The following is a 20,251-nucleotide window of genomic DNA, read 5'->3' as shown; positions in this document are numbered from 1 at the left end:
CTTGTTTGTAAAAAGGGAACCTGGCCAACTGGCTGATTAGACGCCCGATTAGGACGACAATTCTGATTTGAGATGATTTGTGATGACGACGAAGGATTTGAATTTTATGTTTCGTACTGACGGATCTGAAACGTTTTTGTTTAAGACTCAATTTGAAGATCGCATCGTTAATGTCGAACCATATTCCGATTTGTTAAGTATTGACTAACCCCGAAGTTATGATTTGGCTTAAACGTCTCTATGATTAAACCGACGTCTTTTATAGAATTTTATATAAAATCGAATGTTTTTTACTGTTATTAATTTATTAATTCAAAAATTCTACATTTCACACTAAAATTGAATATATTTCAAACAATTTAAAGAAAACCAATCGTGCGCAGGACTTTCTGAGTAGCTGGAATGAGTTTGTCCTTGAATCTCCAGATGGACGTGTCCACCACCAGGTCCTTGCCTCGCATCCACTGGCACTCGCTCTTTTTCCTGCCAAGACAGTAGTGCTGCATATGGGCATCCTCAAGATCAAAATCAACGTCAGGGCAATAATCGCCGCTGCCGAGACAAAGCCGGGCATAGTGGTTGTGCAGCGCCAGAACGTAATCGGTGTTGTGGAAACACTAAGAACAAATTTTTTATTTCATGCTAAGGAATAATTGTAGATCAGAAATAATTAAAACCTTGATTGCTTCGCCAATCCTGGTGTGAGACACGTTGCGATGCACATTCTGCAGCATGTGCATGTATTTTGGTATTCCTTGGGTCCAGTCCTGATACTCATCCGTGTCGTCCATAAAGTGCACATTTCTTGCTACGAAGGACGCAATGCCTTCTGCTCTCTGCTTGTTCTTTGGAATGGCAACTTTGTAGATGAGATCGTACCAATTATCGACTTTGAGCGGAAGAATAACCTTCAAATTTATTTTATTTTCAAATTTGAACTTTCCAATTTATATTTTACTTCATCGATGTCGACAGCAACGATGAACTGAAAGAGATTCATATTTTTCAGCAGGCAGTCCGTGTACTGAATGAGTTCGAGAGGACACTGAATATCAAATGTTCTTTCACTCAGGTACAGTTCCATGAGGTCAGGAATGTTCGGGGCACTTCCTGGCAGGGCCAGTTTCGTGACCTCCACCAAGCCTTGCGCCTTGTAGTAATCCAGAACTCGTGTCGTATTCGGATGCACCTGATTTATGTTTAAAAAAATATCCATCAAATAATTTAACACCTACCTGAAGCTCGTAAATGTAAATTTTGTCTGCGCCGAGTATTTTGTGCATTTCGATCCACTCGACCAGCCTGATGGAAACGAAGGGTTGGTGTTTGAAATTCATCGCCTTCACGCAGACCGCAAAGTTGAGTTTTTTGCCTAATGGTGCCCGGTTGTCGATCACTCTCAAATTGTTGGTGGCGTTGTCACACGGATTAGCAACTAGAGAAATTGATTCTGGAACCATCCCCAACGAAGCAGGAACGGCACAGCTGAACATGTACGGCTGGTAGGGCGAATCGTCATTTCCCCAATCCTTGTACCACAGATATTCTGTTTCCGACACCTGTCAAATTTAAAAAAAAAATGCTTTAACTATCTTAAAAATTGCAAATAATTACATCTGATATCGTTGGCTCGGGCTTGTCGGTGAACCAAAGTTGGCAGAAGCTTTTGCTGCTAGGGTCGCGTTTGTCAATGATAGCGAGGATTCGAACGAAGGATCCTCCGCCCGTTAAAACGGTGCGGTTGTCAAAGTAGGCGTTGAAGAGGTGGTACGTCTCGCGGGGCATTTTCTGCACTTGCCACATGATATTGTTATATTTCACGCCGTAGGGGTTGACGTAATGAGCGCAAGTGTCGTTTAGTTTCCGGTCCGTGTCGTTCACGTGGTCCGCGAGAACGCTTGGCGCCCAGTCATGCACCTGATAAATCATTAAAATTTAAGATAAGGTTGTAAATTTATTTGGGCTGTAAATAAATAAAAATAATCAACTTTTATTTCAATTTCTTAACGAACACCTATTTATTTTGTGCCTGCGGCCCCTAAAATATTACATTTTACAGAATTTTTGTCAAACAAGTTCTATTTTATTAGAGAATCTGTAAATTTGTCTAAAACGATGAGACAAAAAAGGCTAAAACCATCTGAAATTCACAGCCATAAAATTATTATGATTTTTTACCTTTTTTAATATATCCTCTTGAGTCAAGTTTTCGGCTTCACCGATGTACAAAATTGCTTCCCCTTCCTCCGTAATGGATAAATTGGCAGCCGCTTCATTAGTCAAAGTTTCGTGAATTTCCTCGCGTATTTGCACGATGGACCAAGAGTGCTGACGCTCAGATAAGAAAATCAGCAGGGTACACGTTGCCATCGTAATGATTAATGTAATTTTTAGAAAATAGCTCAGATTTCGCTCTGCTCGCGTCCCCTGCATCGTTCGTGTGCTGTTTCTAGATAGGTTTCTGGCCTGCCACTGCAGGAGAAATACCATCGTACTTCCACTGCCCATAAAGTGGCACGTTGCTCCATAATATATTACTCTGATTTATTAAATTTGATGCTTCATCGTCGAAAGGTATGTTTCATTTCGGCTGTAATTAAAAATATAACTAATGGGAGAAGAGTAGAGATTTTATTTTGATAATTAACCAGTTGCGTAGGCCCTCAGTGTTCGAAGCCGCCAATTCAAAATTATTTTTTTGTTTGAGCGTCACATTAAATATTATTATTTTCCTATTTCTCTTATTAAATTAAAAATCATGAAATCTTCAACCAATAAATTTAATAAGGGAAAAATTTCCAGAAATACCTTATTTTCAGTTTTGATTTTATTTATTTTATTTAGCACTTTCTTAACAGGTAATAAATAAAAACAACGGCTTGAAAGCTACGTTTCCTTAGTCCTTAAAATTAACACAAATTAACAGTCTCGGTCGAAAATTTCCTCCTGCTCACAGTCGATCCTCTGTTGCAGATCTTCGCTCAAACGTTCCTTGCAATTATCCATAAAGGACTCGCATTCGGAGAAGCACGTCAGTGGAAGAGTCACATTAAAAGGGTCTTCGCAGGCTGGTTGCAGCAGTTTGCACACGAAGTTGAATGCACCTAATGGATGACACTCGGAATCCACAATTTCTCTGAAAGACCAATGGAAATATAGTACACACATACAATTCAAATTTTACAGCATAATATTGCAGTACATTGGATATTTTTTGTTTTACCTGAATCTAACGAGGTCATCCGTAACTTGTTCTTGATTCCTGTGCCCAAAAACGTTGGGGTAAACGGTGATGTTCTCGTGATTGCAGTAACTGAGTTTGGACATGGTGCACGTCGGGGGTGGCTCAGTCGTCGTTGTGCTCACGACGATCTGCACGGACTGGTCAGACATGAAAGATCTTGGAATTTCGTCCTCGTCATTCATGCCAGGCTCTGGAAAACGAAATTTTTTTTATAGCTTCTATGGGTAATTTGTGTATAAAAAAAAGGAAAATTAGTTGAAATCATGATTTCAAAATATGTATAGACTATACAAGGCAACAAAGATACCTTTTAAGACGGATTTGAAGCCAATTTAAACGGTTCTTGATTGATTTTGACCATTTTTATTCCTAAGAGTTTTTCTAATGCCAATTGACCAGTTGCATAAACTCTTCGTGTTCGAAGCCGCCAGCAGATGGCGCCACCGCATACTTAAGTAATAAATTTAATTTTAAGGCATTTCCGCTGCGAATTCAGACTCAATCTTAGCTATATTGCATCCTTCAATTAATTTGCTTTTTTTGACGTGCTGATAACCAAAATCAGTCCAGCCATTCGCCGTAGAAACGTTGGAAAATATTTTTTTATTTCAAAAAATAGTTTTTCACGATTCTACGGTGATTGGCTGAACCGATTTTGGTTTTCAGCACGTCAAAAAAAGCATACTAAGTGAAGAATGCACATTGGCAGGATTGAGTCTGAAATCGCAGCGGAAGTGCCTTAAAACTAAATTTATTTCGAAAGTCTACGGTGGCGCCATATGTTGGCGGCTTCGAACACTAAGGATTTATACAACTGATAAATTATTCAAATTTTAAATCAAGAGAGCTGAATGGTACCTCCAATGAAGATGCTCTCCGGGTCGATGATGAGCCGATTAAAGTGCTCGGAACGGACGGTCTGCGTGCGGTTGACAAGCTTGTGGAAGAGAATGCGCAGCTGCTCGCTGGACACGTTGGCGTGGTCGCGGTCGTAGTGCAGGCGGAAGTGCACCGCCATGCCCTTCTCGTCGACGCCATCGAGCGCCAGGATCTCGGTGCCGACGAAGCCGACGCGGTGCTCCGAACGGCGCACCAGCAGATTGATCAGCTCCTTGTAGCCGCGCGTCTTCTTGCGGTACACCGTCGAGTTGGTGTCCACCAGCGACGGCTCGAACGCGTCGCCTGACGTCACGCGGAAGTTGGCCCGGAACGTCAGCAGCGTCTGCTCCTCGTCCTCCATTGTTTCATCTGAAATTTCCAAAGTTAAATCAAATAATTCTGTAATAAGGCATTTTTAAGAGAGATGAACTGCTCTTTTTAAACAAAACGGTGAATTTAGACAATGAGTTGTAACCTTTCTATATGTTAAAGACCATCTTTGACGAAGTTTCTGAGCCCACCAATCGATTCTTGAGGGTCGAATTTGGTAAAATGGATATTTTTGCCGGTCAAAAAGTCCAGCGCGAGGTGCGAACTTTTTTTCCCGCCAAAACGGGAGAAATGTGAGAAATGCGCATGCGTCAGAGCTGGCATACGCCAACCGCCGGCTGCTAGTGGCTGCCGTGACACCTCTCCTCGGCCCCACCAGCTCTGACGCATGCGCAGTTCTCAGAAATAGGTTCATATTATTTTTGGCGGTAAAATATTTTTACTTTTGTGCTACACACGTCGCACTCGACTTTTTGGTCGGAAAAATATCCACTTCACCTAATTCGATCCTCAAGAATCGATTGGTGGGCTCAGAAATTTCGTCAAAGACGGCCTTTAAGTACTTTTTTATGTCTAAAATATTATTTACATATTAATTTTATTTTTGGACTATACGGACGTATTTTTTTATTATTATTATTTATCTCTTTTTAAAGAAGAGGTCTACAATCCATTAATTAAGACATTTGGCATTGTTGGACACATTAATTCTTTAATTTTATATGTACTGACATGCAAGAATCAACAAGAATAATAACATTAAAAGATTATTAATTTGTTTCTATAACGTTTGTGGAATTTTATCTTTTATGGTGCACAATAAAGAAATTTGGATCAAATATCAAGGAAATTTCATAATTTATCAAAGAATTAGAAAAAATGGACCGTCAAGGATTTTTTTAGACCCATCTGGTCGCGATCTATTCAACGTTGTGCGAATTAAAGAGGTAAATTTTCCTTTTTTTGGTGAAATAAATCATGATTTCCATTAAGGAAACAGGAGTTCGCTCGCACCGCTTGATAAATAAAAAAGATAAATTGGATATTTCCACAATTTTCTTTACAGATTTATTTTAACAATTTAGAGATTTTGGCAATTATGGCTCTTGAGATAATTGCCGATTAGCAACAGAAGGTAAAAAATTATAATTCCGGGTTGGAAAATAATTATTTTAGTAAAAGCCGAAGATGCGTTGCATAACTTTCTCATATTTTTTATTGACGGGGCATGTTTAAGACGGTCCTAATTGCGGACATTTCCCATTATTTCCAAGAGAATCTAACCTTAATTTTAGGAGATGTCCAATTCTAGAAGATGGAACATACTGATTAGTGATTTAGTACAAATTTATTATTTTTAAGAGAATTTTCATCTTAACCACAGTGAAATATAAATTATTTTAGTTTGAATTGGTATTTTTGCAAAAAATGTAAAATAAATTGCTAATATTTTCAACGCTTAATAATTTTTAACGGTCATATGTACTAAAAGCTGTCGGCCCGTGTTGATTTTTCGCAGAAAACCCGATAGTAACATTATTTCAATCCTCCCACGAGTAAAAAACAGTAAAAAGCGCGCGCGCAGTTGAGCGTGCATGCACCTTTCTTGTGAGAATGCCAAATGGGTGTTTTCAATCTGAAGGTTTTGAGGTCGCGCGGCTGGCGTGCACTCACTCACTTGCGCAGCAATGTGAAATGGCAAACCAATGTGTGCACGGCTCAACAGTTGTTGGCGATCAAACGATATGTATGACACGAAGGTACGATATTTGCGGCCAATTCTCACTTACATGCCCAGTAGACGGCCAGGGAGGCCAGCAACATGAAGGTCAAAAATGTGGCCAGCCCGCAGCAGCACCACTTGTAATTGTTGTTCAGCTTTCTTCTCGTGAAGCGCAGATCATACTGGTGGCCTGATGATGAACTCTGAAATTAAAATAGCAAATAATAGACTGTTAAAATATTTTGACAGACTGTTTTTTTATTAGCAAAATAATCCATTTCTCTCAAAGTGGATGTGGGCTGCAATTCTCGAAAAAATGAAATGTCTTTGCTATAAATTTGTTCTAAAAATTTAGAACGAGCTAAAATTTACCCAGGTTGCCGTGTAAATTTTTTAGAAAATCGGCTGCAAGGCCATCTCCCTATATTGAAAATCAGGATTTATTACAACAGAAGGGGAATTTCACTCAAAATTTGCCCTATTGGATAGAGGATAGATCGCGAGAAGAAGGATTGAAATTAAATTATTGACAAACAAAAATTTTTAAAAACTCGTCACCATTTGATACGCACTTCCTCTTTGTAGTCAATTTCCCCAAAAAATTGCATTTTATTTAATGCTCAAAAGGCTGCTTTATGCTTTCAAAGCTAGTATGTTTACTGTCGTTACAATTTAAACAGCAAATTTCCGCTCATTTAAAATTAGTTCTGTGGGGGCGTTGAGCCATGGAAATAATTCCAAATTCCTTCGAAGCATTTGGACTGTATTATTGTAAATTGATTTAACATTCATAATACAGAAGGATAATTTTATAAAAAAATAAATATATATGCAATTGACCAGTTGCATAAACACTTAGTGTTTGAAACCGCCAACAGATGGCGTACCACAGACTTTCTTAAAAAAATTTGTTTTAAGCGGTTTTAAGGCATTTTCGCTGCGATTTCAGACTCAATCTAGCTATTTTGCTTTTTTTAATTAATTTGCTAATTTTTGACGTGCTGAAAACCAAAATCGGTTCAGCCATTCGCCGTAGAAACGTTGGAAAAGATTTTTTTATTTCAAAAAATAGTTTTTCACGATTCTACGACGATTGGCTGAATTGATTTTGGTTTTCAGCACGTCAAAAATTAGCAAATTAATTGAAGAATGCACAGTAGCTAGATTGAGTCTGAAATCGCAGCGGAAGTGCCTTAAAATCGAAAGTCTACGGTGGCGCCATCTGTTGGCGGCTTTGAACACTTAAGGTTTATGCAACTGGTGAATTGCGATTATTAACAATTAATATAAATTATCACAAGAAGTTTACCCTGGTGAATTCAGGTTTATCATTATTACATTACGTCTGATTGTGAGTAGTAAAGCTTCCGGAATTACGTACGCACGACTAATTTTCCCTGACGGAGAGCTGGTAAGCGACTTGACCTTTGCGTCAGGTGGAGTGGTTAGTGAAGGTGGAAAATCGCGAGAGCACTTGTCATACGATAAAAACGATATATATAGGATCGATAATGATTCAAACTAGATTTTAGCCAGATAGTGCGGGAAACGACCATCGCAAAATTAATTGAAATTTGTCCGGAAATATTTATTGAAAGGTAAAAACAAAGTCACAATTTTATATCTCCTAAAAGGGTAATTGGATATTAAATTGAAGTACGAGCCTCTCAAGGATTCGCTCTTATAGAAAGGCAAAATTCGCCTTCACCTGCCGACAAGAGAGTGTGTGCGAAAATTTTGATATTTTTCCCATTTATTCCTCGTATTTGAAAAATTATTGTTGCAATCTTTAGTGAAATAATAGCTTTCTATTTTTATCCTATTTTATGACTTCCATAAAATAGCAGGAATCTGGTGTTTTCCTTCCCCTTATACATTTTACTACACGTTCTTCGACAGTTTATGATTTTTGCCCTGATTTCTGCTGTCATATAAGTTGATGAATACACTTTTGATACATTTTTCCCACGGGAGCGGATTGACATGTGAAAATTCCTACATTATCACTCAAGTTCACAACATTGTCAAGGGAATTTAAGAAGAAACAGAGCAGTGCTCTTGAAAAGGTCACTCAGTTCAAAAATTTCGGCGATTTTCTCGTTTCTCGCCGCAGGAGTTGAGCCGAATAAAATTTTGCGGCTGGCGGAGACAAACAATGCCAGGCGCGGGCGTCTCGCGATTTATTAAAGTTCCCTGAGAAAAATCAGCAGGCCATAACTGTCGAAATTGTGGTGAAAAATAATTTAATGGATTTCTCATGCAGGGCAGTCGAGCATCGCACAGTCGGTTCTCGACGCTCACTTTGTAGGCGGCGAAAGGTGCGCACTTTTAGCATTATATATACTGATCTTCGTTGCCGAGTGCCAATCTATCTGCCTGCGCTTGCAACACACGCTGCGGATAATGAACCCTTTCTGGATCACTTACGCGCAGTGTTGCACATGAGTATCAACTCAAATTGCAATATAATTGACCGCCTTTATTGCTCGCAAATTTTTACAAACCAACAGTTCAGTTTCGAAACCGCACGATTTTCTCACGGTCCGGCGTAAATAAGGAAATATAATTATGTATTACGTGCGAATTTTATTTCTCTATTTAATTAAAGGAACTACAAGTCTCGCGTTGTAAGGAAGTGTTTATTTTTTTTTTTTTTTTGATCACCGTTGTCCAGCCATAAACAGCGAAAATCTGCCTCTAACGCTTCGTGAAATGCATGTTTTCGTTATTAAGTTTCGTGCTGCGTTGAAATTCGAAACGCGGGGCTCTTTTGTATTTGCGGCAGGTGTGCGCCGGAGAAAATGAATGATTCAGTCTTCACGACATTTTAACCAGCCGCCAAGTTTTGCTGCAGGCAGTACAACTTTCTGTTGAGAAAACCCTCCATGCGCATGCAGACCGATTATAATGATGTTTCAAATCAGCGTTGCACAAAAAATGAGCTGCAATGAACTGAAAAAGTGTCTCCAATTACAATTTATAATTACCGTGAAACTATTTTAGGGATAATATATCTCCCTTTTTTATTGCTGCAAGGCCTTAAAATGAGCACGGAGCCGGGTAATAATCACTAGCTGAGATTTTTTTTATAGGTTAACTTTATTCTAAATTAACGCTACATTTTTCCCAGTGAACCTGAAATATTTAGGAAAATGGAGGGCAGTTATTGTAAATTCTTCAGTAGGAAATATATTTCGAATTTATGTTGATTTACGAAAGAAAAAAATAAATGCAAATATTAATTCAACCGATGTGAGAGGCTCGAATTTTTATAATAATTGTTGATCTGCAATTATGACAGCATGAAATTTATTTTTAATTTACTATCTTTATATTTCGGATTGTAGAAAATAATTTCCTAGTTTAATCCACTTAATTTTATTTTTTTAAATTGGTTCCAAAATAATTACATACAATTATAATTTTAAAAAATGTAATTTAAATGTAGAATGTTTTAATATTTTTAAATAATAATTTGCTATTATTTAAAATAGTAACAATACAACATTTGTTAATTACACAATAGTACTTATTTTTAATTTACTACTCTTCATAAGTTTCAAGAAATGCACCAGAAAAATGAGATTAAATTTCTCTTCTCTAATGGCCGCAAATTTGAGGCGTTTGAAATATTCTGCCTCTTAATTACGTTTGCAAGAAAATAATCCTTTTGCTTGAATAATGTTTTGTCTGATTAGTTTTACAGAGGAATGATACTGCAAAGGCCTGGAAAATGCTTGTTGCCAATGCATAAACTCGTCCCTAAAGATTCAGTTAAAGCCTAAATTGATTTAAGAAGCGCTGTAATTTTTTGAGAAAATTGGCTGGAAAGTTAGCGTGCTTTTCAAATGGTAATGGCTGTCTCCTTACTTGAAATCCGATTTAATTTCAAAACCAAGAGTTTCCCCAATAAACCGTTGGACAGATCTCGACCAAACGAATCGGAATTTGCCAAGAAAATATGTTCAAGCACTCTAAATTTTGGAGAAAAATGGCAAAATTTGAATTTTTACTGTAAGAAGGTCCTTTTTTATTATTGCAAATTGTCGAACAAATTGTCTATGGCATCCAACAATTCAAATAACTTTCAATTGTTGCCACTTTAAATAGCTCCTTTTCAATCTCAACTAAAGAGGTTGTCATTCAAAGATGCGTAATTGTTTCATCCATTAAAAGTTTCCAATTAATTTGTTGCGCGGCGAGCGTGTCCGTCCGTCTGTTGATTTTAATTGGCGTCGAAAGAGGCCATTAAGCACGCCACAAACCAAAACACAGCGCACGTCTCTCACGCCTTCACATCGCAACAACGCCTCTGCAATAAGATCCGAGAGCTGTTAAAAATTTTCACGCAGAGAACTAGGCTAAAACCGAACCTTTTTGTAGAGCACCGCAGGTGCCATTTATTGGTTAATTAGCGATTTGTGCTTTACCCGTGTATATGTGTGTGTGAGAAAACTGCTTTCATTTGAAAGAATTGGCCGAAATTCACCGCGTGTGTCGTTTGAATTTATTCCGAGTGCAGCTGCGCGGTTCACTCGCTCTGAATTGAAATTGAGTCGCCTGCTGTGACCGCTCTCACTGATTAATCAGCCTTTTCTTGTATACGAGGAAAAGGATTTGGTCATTGTTAAAAATACTACTTCGTGCCTTGAGCAAGAACAATGCAATTTTGCACGGTAAATAAAATATCTAGACATTTCTGTAAATTAATTCCAACAGTTTTATTTTAGTGGATTGTTCTGGCAAAATAGTAGACATGATCGATAAAAAAATTTAGTTCAACAATTTGCATTAATAAAAAAGGACATTCCTACAGTAAAAATTCAAATTGTACCAATTTTCTCCAAAATTTTGAGTGCTTGAACATATTTGCTCGGCATATTCCGATTCCTCTGGTCGAGATCTGTCCAATTGTGTATGCCACTGATTGGGGAAACTCTTGGTTTTGAAATTAAATCGGATTTCAAGTAAGGAGACAGCCATTACCATTTGAAAAGCACGCTAACTTTCAAGCAAATTTTCTAAAAAAAAATTACAGTGCTTCTTAGGTCAATTTAGGCCTTAACTGAATCCTAAGGGACGAGTTTTTGCATTGGCAACAAGCATTTTCCAGACTTTTCCTCTTTAAAACTCTGATATTTGAACTCTTGCTCGAATTTTTTGCTGTTTTTGACGCTTAAGGCGGTTCTGGAGTTTTTAGCATAGTTTAAGACCATCTTAATATTTGCACGATTTGTGCTCATTTAATAGTTCCGTTACGATTTGAGGTTTAAAAAAAGCAATTCAACGCCATAAAAAACATTAAAATCGTAAGCAGCGTTGTTATCATTCTTTTGAGACCTGATTCACCTGACTGTCAGGGGTTTAATATCGTCAGGTAAAACCCTGACACTGACCAATTAGCAATTTATGATAAAATTAAGTCATAAACACGTTAGAATATTCAATTCTTTGATTTTCATCCAATAAAACACTTGATTAAAACGGACGACCTACTTAAATTTATTTCTTTAATACCAAACTTTATTCAGGTAGTTGATATGGATAAATTGACAGTTATTTTTTGTCTTATAAATACGCATTTTAATTCAGTGCTTCAGCAAATATCTTCCAAATGATTGTTAATTTCAAAAACAAAATTAAAATTAAAGACAAAAAATTATTTCATATAGACAAACATTTTTAAATAAAATACACATTTAAGTTTGGTAAGCACGCCTTTCTAGCTTTGGATAAATAGTTCAGCGAGGCCAGACGAAACAGAAAGTTGTCACAGCAGACAATCATTTCCAATCGATTTGCTTGTGAAACCATGCACACTGCTTGACGGCTCTCAGCTGCTGCTTCATGCAATATCGATCCAGCGTTAGAAAATTTCCTTCTCGGGCTTAAATTACTCTGGTGAGTGCATCTCGTATTTAATTATCTTTTCACCGGCGGCTGCCAACGAGATTCACGCCTAATTTGCGTCCCGTACCAGCCGCGCAGTGTGTTTCCTCGTCGCAACTCGCGATTGCGTGGGAATGAGAGGAGCAAACAAAAATGGGACACACACACACTCAGAGGGAGACGTGTGTTGATTATTGTTGGCATTATCGCTGCTCATTAGTAGGCAGCTGACGATTGTGTGTCGGCCCGTTATAGGAGGTAGAAATGCATCACGACGCAGATGAAATAAAAATGGAAACTCTGTTGCGTTCCTCTGCGTCTCTGGCAGCAGATGCCGCTTTTCCAGAGATTTCAATGAGCGGCTTTGTTGCTAGGAATTTTTTCTGGCGGCAGTTTTCTTGACTTACGTGTTTGTTTTATGACATATATATAACCAGTTAAAATATAGTCTTTTTTTGTCTTACTAAAGGATGGATTTGGATGGTACGAACTATTATTTTGTTTTGATTCTTGTCAAAAATTTATTACATTTTTAGATTTTAAATTTCTTTCGACCAAAATTGACGGATTTATTGGCTAAAACGCTGTTTTTCAGCGATGAAAAATTGTGATATTAATTATTTTAAGGGCAATCAAATAATAATTAGAATGAAAATTGGGAAATTGTACAGGCACATGCATTTCAAGGGTAAAGAATTAATTGGAGATTCAGAAAAACTGTGATCCCGACTGAAATTATTGATAACTTGAGAGAAAAATCAAAATTTCAAAGCAAGTCCTAGAAATTTGTTTGCTGATTTAATTTATTCCAATCATAGTATAAACGGGCGACTTATATTCCCATTATTTAAGAAGACAATTAATCTATATCGACATGTTGCTTTAGTTTCGATAAATTGACTTTTAAGATTTATAGACATTTTATTTTTAGTTTCTTGATGAAACAATAAAGAACTAAAAATATAACAAATTGAATTTTAGAGGTTCATAGATTTTAAAACACATTAAAGATATTAATTCCTTTTTTAGATTTCTTTGATGTTGTTAATTTTTATAAATATGATACCCTCAAAGAATAAGATTGGTATTTCGACGTTATGGACGTTAATATGTATATTAGTGTGAAGTGAAAGTTTAATAATTGATATTTATATACCAATGAAGGCAGAAGAACACACAAGATTATCATGATTTATTAGACTACTGTAAATTTTTAAAAATTGAAATGTTAAAATAAAACATTTTCTATCTATTTTCCTGCGCGGTAAGATTTTCACTTATTTGTATTATTGGTGTTCAGCGAAATAAATTAAAGAGGAATGATACTGCAAAAGCCTGGAAAATGCTTGTTGCCAATTTGCAAGGACTCATCCCTGAGGATTCAGTTAAAGCCTAAATTGACCTAAAAAGCGCTGTAATTTTTGAGAAAATTGGCTAGAAAGTTAGCGTGCTTTTCAAATGGTAATGGCTGTCTCCTTACTTGAAATCCGATTTAATTTCAAAAGCAAGAGTTTCCCAAAAAAGTGGCATATACATCGTTGGACAGATATCGACGAGAGGGATCGAAATATGCCAAGAAAATATGTTCAAGCACTATAACTTTTGGAGAAAATTTCATTTACATGAAAATTAAACAAAATTTTCTCGACTTTTTTCACCATCCTGGCGCAATAATAGTTTTGTGTAGTCATCCAAAACTATATATTGGCTAGTAAAATTTACGAGCATAGCCGATTCAATAAATTGAACTCGTGCCTTTTTTTACATCTAGATCGTTTGAAATATGAACCAAATTATCTGTTTTAATAGGTCTAATTTCGATCAGAGCAAATTCATTGGGGCATTTCGAATTTCAAATTGGCAATCAGCCAACTCTCTCGATCCAGTTTCTCTGCAGCGGTTGAGGATTATCTCACGTTCAATTATGGTTTGATCTCCGACCCCGGAGGTGCGTGTGCATGTTTGCTCCGCCAAAATTGCATCACCTATCTCACAAAGAAATGCTCTCGATCGTTCTCATTCGATCCAGGAAAAAGCAGAGAAATTGGTTTTTGCGGCTGGATCGAGAGAATATAAAAAAATGGAAACAAAAGGCGAGGGAAAAGAGAAATGCACGTGTGTGCGTGTGTGTGTGTGTGTGCATGTGATTCGAATCTAATTGAGCGCGAATTATGCCACATGCTGAGAGACGCGTACACGATGAGCGAAAATTAAAGCCGATCGCGTTGAGCGCAGTCGTGAGAAGCAAACCGATTTCAGCGATTTATTTTTCTCTTTGCTCCGCGAGGATGAGTTTTGTTTTCGGCACGCTCCGCGCATTTCACACACGGCTGCTCCAGATGCTATCTTCTCTCTGCTCATTGTCAGTCAAACTCGCAGAGTAAGTGATTCCGAAAGGAAAAAGATTTATTCTGGGCCGATTGGGAGTGCCAGATATACCACAGCGGAACTTATTGCTCAGCTCAGACATGACGCAATTCATACTTTCAAAATTTACTGTGACACTATGACCTTTGAAATTTTAATAAGAATGTTCACAAAATAATCGAAAACATCATTTCAAAGGGATATTTATCGATCATGCAAAACCCCAGAAAATCTTTGTTGTCAATGTAAGAGGTTTCATTTAAAGAGGAATGATACTGCAAAAGCCTGGAAATGCTTGTTGCCAATGCATAAACTGGTTCCTTAGGAAAGTTAAAGCCTAAATTGTAATTTTTTGAGAAAATTGGCTGGAAAGTTAGCGTGCTTTTCAAATGGTAAGGTCTGTCTCCTTACTTGAAATCCGATTTAATTTCAAAACCAAGAGTTTCCCCAATGAACCGTTGGACAGATCTCGACGAGAGCAATCGGAATATGCCAAGAAAATATGTTCAAGCACTGTACATTTTGGAGAAAATTGGCAAAATTTGAATTTTAATGTAGGAAGGTCCTTTTTTACTATTGATAATTGTTGAACAAATTGTTTATCGATCAATTGTTTATGGCCTCCAACAATTCAAATAATTTTCAATTGTTGCCCTGTATCATTCCACTTTAAATAAATATCCAATAGGGATAAAGTTAGCACTGCTTAAGTGGCATATTAATTAAAAAAAAGATCAAGGAAATTTGTATCTCTTTCTTCCAAAGTTTTGTTAAGGTTTTATAGGAATAAAGTTAAATGCGAATTTACAGAATCATGAAGTACAATCGTTAATTGATAATCCAAAAAATTACTTTTTAAACCTTACAAAGTTTAAAAAGAAAAATAAAAATTCAGTCAGTGCTAAAAATGATTCGTAAATCGTAAAAAGAATCAAATATCATGCAGAATAATTTTGTTGTCTTTTTGCTTGAAAATTATAAACCAAAACAGCTGCCAGATGTTTCCCCCTAAAGATCAGCCCTCCATGCATGACAATAATAATTAGCATTTTTTATAGTTTGAGCTAATTTGCGTCGACTGACCTTGGAGTCCAGTGAGAATTTCCGTTTCGATGAAGTGTCCATTGTTTTTAACGAGGCTGGCTCACTTCCGGCGTCCCATCGTCTGAAAAATGCAGAAACACGTCTTTTTAATCCAAATAAAAAATAAAATAAAATCGAGAGTGTGCTGCGACCGGCGAAAAGAGCGTAGGTGAAAGGTGAGATGGTCCATTGTGAGCGCCGAACAAACGAACCCCGCAATCGAAAACCTGCCCACCCACCTTCACTTATTTGTATCTGCGATCACGCGCGAGTCGTCGTAAATAGGAACAGGAACCCTTTGTTTGTTTCGTGCGAATCCGCGGAGCCCATGCGGCCGCAATTATTATTACTATTAATTTTATTTCCATTCTCTATTTATATAATGATTGTTGTTATTGCGAACCACTTCTCGCCGAGCAAGGCACATTTGTCAGATTATTAACTCTCTCTTAATGACCCGAGTGGCGGCAGGATGCTGCGAGGAGCAAAACGGGGACACAGACGAGCGGGATGACATTGAATGACAGCTTCCACGTAATTTGAGTAAGAGATGGGTGTTTATTTACTGCTAAAAAAGGTTGGTTTTCTTTTCAGGATGTCGGGTAAATCTCAAATAATTTTTTTTGCACCTGAATACTTTAATTAATACCCCAACACTAATGATTAACATACAAACGAAAATTTTGTACGAGTAGGCCCGAGTTTTTTTTTTCACCGTCCTTCTCAATGCTTGATTAGTCATTTGACCTACAAAGCGACTGTGAACTCTTGAAACATTTGTCATCCTCTCTCTTGCTCAACGGTTAGAAATTTTCCAGTTAATTATCAGATTAAAAAGCATCTCAGCTTGATTTGCGGTTTTTATAAAGAAATTGCGTACGACAGAGCAATCTAGAAACTAAATGACTATATTTCTTCTAGACGAAAGAGTCCTGAAGATTTCAACATAGAAATAAATATGGATTTTTAACAATAGAAAATGCAGAAGAAAATTTTCTGAGCGAAAAACTCAAATAGTTAATTTTCTAATTGAAAAATTATAATTTCACGAAAAACAATTGTATTAAATTTAATTTTAATAATTTCCGAACTGATCCTAAAGTATTAAAACATTTTCTATCTAATCGGTTCTGCTGCACTCTTTGAAATGATGAGAAAATTTTATAATTTTTCAGTTTGATGATTATTGTAGTTAAAAATACAACAAAATAAGTATTGGAAATCCCCTGCTTGAGTCAGTTTTTTAACAGAACTAGTTGAAAAATCTTCACTAATATTTCTGGAAGGTTCCGTGCATGAATTTATTTATCTAAAAATTCAAATTTGAAAATCCTAGCTATTAAATTTGTTTATTGTCGTTTGTTGAGGACCTTTTTCAGTTGTTGTTAATAATTTAGATAAATAAATCATTGTGGCTCTGTAATTTCCATTTTAAACAAATTAAATGAGAATGTCAGGAATTATTAATCTTATTTTTTTACAGAAATTAAAACAAAGATCCGCCTTTGAATTCTTTCAACGAATTTTTTTTTATTTTTAAATTACAATAATTGATAAAACCTTTGAGTACTGACCTGAATAATAATCCTTTTGAGTTGAGTGCCCGTCTGCAGGCAACCTTTTGCCGAACCGCCGTGTTGCTTTCCAACCAAGCGAGCAATATCAGCTGCCTCTCAGCGGAAAAGCACAGGTGGTAGTTTGGTTGTCGGCTCTGCTCGATCCCCTGCTGCAAAGCGTGAAGCACTCGCGGCGAGCTGCGAACGCGACTGACTGCAAAACAAAAAGCGGCGCGCGCGATCGCATCGGCGGCCGAGTGAGGAAGGAAGGTTGTTTCTCATTGAGTCCGCCCGCCAGTCAGTCAGGCAGCCAGGCAGCCAGGTACCGCTACAGTTTACAAGCTGACCTACTACCGGCCCCTGAGTCGTGCCGCCAGTGACCAAAAGTAGGTCCTCTGTCAGCCACGGAGCGATCCTTTTTCTACTTCTTCGCTCGCTCCTCCTGACTCTATCGACGAGAAATATGTAGATGCACGCTGCTGGCATTACGCGCGTGGATGAACGCCAATTACCGCCGTAATTATTACCATTCTCATCCGCGCGCGCGCGCTGAATCGGCTTTCCGATACGCATCCACTCTTTCGCCTTTTGTTAGCACGGATTTTGTCTTTCGATGCTGATTATTTGATTCAGGAAATTGGACAGGTTCCCGGTATTTTGTTTGTAGGTCGATGTGAATTAATATTCGCTCAGAGGAATTGCGATTTAGGTGGCCGGAGCGGAAATTGTTTGTGTTACAAAGAACATTCTAGGACATTAATGCGCATGGAGATAAACACGTCTTTATTATGAAGAAATATTCCAAACAAATTTTGCTTAATGTTGGTCCATTTTATTTGAAATATAAAATAAATTCATATTTAAATACACCTCTAAAAATATTGAATTGACTAACTCTGGATTTTTTATATTTTTGTATAAAATAAAAATTGCTTAAATGTCATTGCTTACATGTCTTCAACTTCTTGAAGACTATTTTTCCTTGCAAATCAGACGGTTTCTTAGCCGATTTAGATGGTATTTTGGAACACAATTTCATCTAAATTAACTCACTTTTTCTTTAAAACTGTAGATAAATTTCTAAGCCTGATGCAAAGTATACATGCACAATTCCATGGTTTTTAGGCAATCTAAATAGTTTCAGACGGTATTTTGACGCCGTCTAGAATAATTTAGATTGTTTTGGCAGTTTTGGACGGTATTTTATTAAGAATTGCGCGATTCGTGCTAATTAAATGGTCCCGCAACGATGGGAAGCTCAGAAAAACAGTCAATCATCTAAAATTCACAGCACTGGTCTTACGTGCTTTGGTTATAACTTTTGATCAATATTTGCACTTATTATCGTGAGTGTTATTAATTAAATTTTTTAAATTGAGCATCAACTTGAAGAAAATAATTCATAAATGAATGTGCAATTTTTATAAAAATACGTACATGTTTTTCTGAAATAATTTTACTGAAATTTAAACCTGTAAACAGTTGAATTGGGGATCACAATATATATGTGAGAAATATCGCTTTAAAAAGAGGATTAGAACTCTCGGCTTATTTTGAAAGAACGTCGAGAGGGTTTACATACGTAAAATTTATAAAAAAATCTCATGTTTATTAATACCGTCGAGGAGCATGCTGCTTTGACGGTGATTTTCAAATACTACGATCGAAGAGAAAATTCAACTGGTCGACTAAAGAGGCTCTCGAAACGCAGAGGAGAGCAACAGAGACCTCAACGCCGCGTTCAGCTTTACGTTTACTCCGATAGATGGATTACGCTCACGATCGTGCTGCTGAAATAAAGCATGAGAGGATAATAAAATTATTTAATATCTGACTGTTCCGCGATTTTGATTTTCTGATTTTTAGAAATCGCGTCAATCTCCAAGCTGCACAATTAAGTATAAAATTATTCGAGACAAAATATGTTTTTCCTGATCTAGTTCCCGGGTAAATTCGCTTCTTATTTTCACATAATATTTAATCCCTTAATTAAATTTGATTAGCACTTTGCTCCAAAACTGTTGCACAAATAAAGGATGCGATAATTAATTCCGAAAATATGGAAATATGTTTAAAAATAATATTTGCAATTGAGAAAAGTGAGGATTTTTTGCATTCTTCATACCATCAAATTTAAAAAAGAAAATTCAAACACTCTAAGACCAATTTAAAATGACGATTTAAAAAAAATTGTTAATTAACTTCTTAATTCTTGATATTAATGCTAATCAACGCAAAATTTACTCCTCTTTTATTTATCCCCTTTTTTGCTGAGCGTAAATAAATAATACAATAAAATACCCGAATAAGTCGGATGTAGAGCAAAAACAACACGCAACTAAAACAAATACATTTAACTATGCCATAAAAGTAGTGCAATTATGATAATTACACCTAATTAGCAGCGCATTTATTTCTTTTAAGGCGATTTAAAATCAAAATAAGATAAAATCCAGTCATTTCGACAGTTTCACAGATGCGGTAATGCAGCAAACGAGCAAAGTTGCGTAATTTCCAACAGTTAATCGAGATTATCATTTCTCATAATTAAGCTGCTTTTAAATACACGGAATGCCGCGTGCGGCTGGCTGTTTTTGCGCCGCGGCGGCGGCGGCGTCTGTGTATAATTGGGCCCGACACACACACACCACAACAGCGCATACATAAAATAATGTTAATAATAAGTTGCGCTGATGAGCAAGAGTATAGTGTCGTAAATAGCTGCGCCGCTATTTATCTCACGTTTAACCAAGTTAATTGCGTAAATCGTCGTCGTGTTTATTGGTCCCTGGCGGGCTGTTGGCGCGAGAAGTGCAGTTCCGCGCGCGCAGCCCATAATGGGGCCGGGAATTAGCCGAGCAAGAGAGTCTTTTCGCCCGCCGCCACGAGATGCGAGGGTTGTTTTTTCACCGAGGCCCACTCCAGAGATAGCTAGCTAGCTGGCTCAAGACGCGCCCGGCATTTTTCGCCTCGTTAATGAGTTTTCCACTTTATTGCAGAAAAAAAAAACTTTCCAAACTTACTTAGATCTTTTTCTACTGCATGAACCTTTTCTTTACACATTGTCAGGATAGGCTAGCTTTTATAACATCGTATAAAATAATATCTGCGACAGTAATGAGTTGAAATAGATTTGGAACAAAAATAAATAAAATTAAAACACCTGTAAAACTGTAATTT

The 20,251-nt window shown here is 37.0% G+C and overlaps 2 protein-coding genes across 2 annotated transcripts; both read right to left on the bottom strand.

Annotated features, from left to right (window-relative positions):
• Positions 1–309: 309 nt before the first annotated feature.
• Positions 310–2,553, bottom strand: LOC135940028 (uncharacterized). The gene is made up of 6 exons (XM_065484668.1): positions 2,179–2,553; positions 1,615–1,917; positions 1,236–1,559; positions 959–1,189; positions 678–908; positions 310–617 (listed from the first exon to the last, which is right to left on the bottom strand). Exons 1-6 carry the CDS (start codon positions 2,506–2,508, stop codon positions 360–362), a joined length of 1,677 nt encoding a protein of 558 aa, XP_065340740.1. The 5' UTR covers positions 2,509–2,553; the 3' UTR covers positions 310–359.
• Positions 2,554–2,805: 252 nt separating this feature from the next.
• On the bottom strand, positions 2,806–17,334 carry LOC135940029 (uncharacterized). Its single transcript, XM_065484669.1, has 6 exons — positions 17,090–17,334; positions 15,516–15,597; positions 6,244–6,379; positions 4,103–4,492; positions 3,224–3,434; positions 2,806–3,136 (listed from the first exon to the last, which is right to left on the bottom strand). Exons 2-6 carry the CDS (start codon positions 15,555–15,557, stop codon positions 2,920–2,922), a joined length of 996 nt encoding a protein of 331 aa, XP_065340741.1. The 5' UTR covers positions 15,558–15,597; positions 17,090–17,334; the 3' UTR covers positions 2,806–2,919.
• Positions 17,335–20,251: the final 2,917 nt, after the last annotated feature.

This window comes from Cloeon dipterum, chromosome 3, assembly GCF_949628265.1.
Source record: "Cloeon dipterum chromosome 3, ieCloDipt1.1, whole genome shotgun sequence".
In the NCBI taxonomy this organism is placed as follows: Eukaryota; Metazoa; Arthropoda; class Insecta; order Ephemeroptera; family Baetidae; genus Cloeon; species Cloeon dipterum.
Note: the sequence above shows the minus strand (reverse complement) of the source record. Positions and strands in the feature narration are given on the sequence as shown.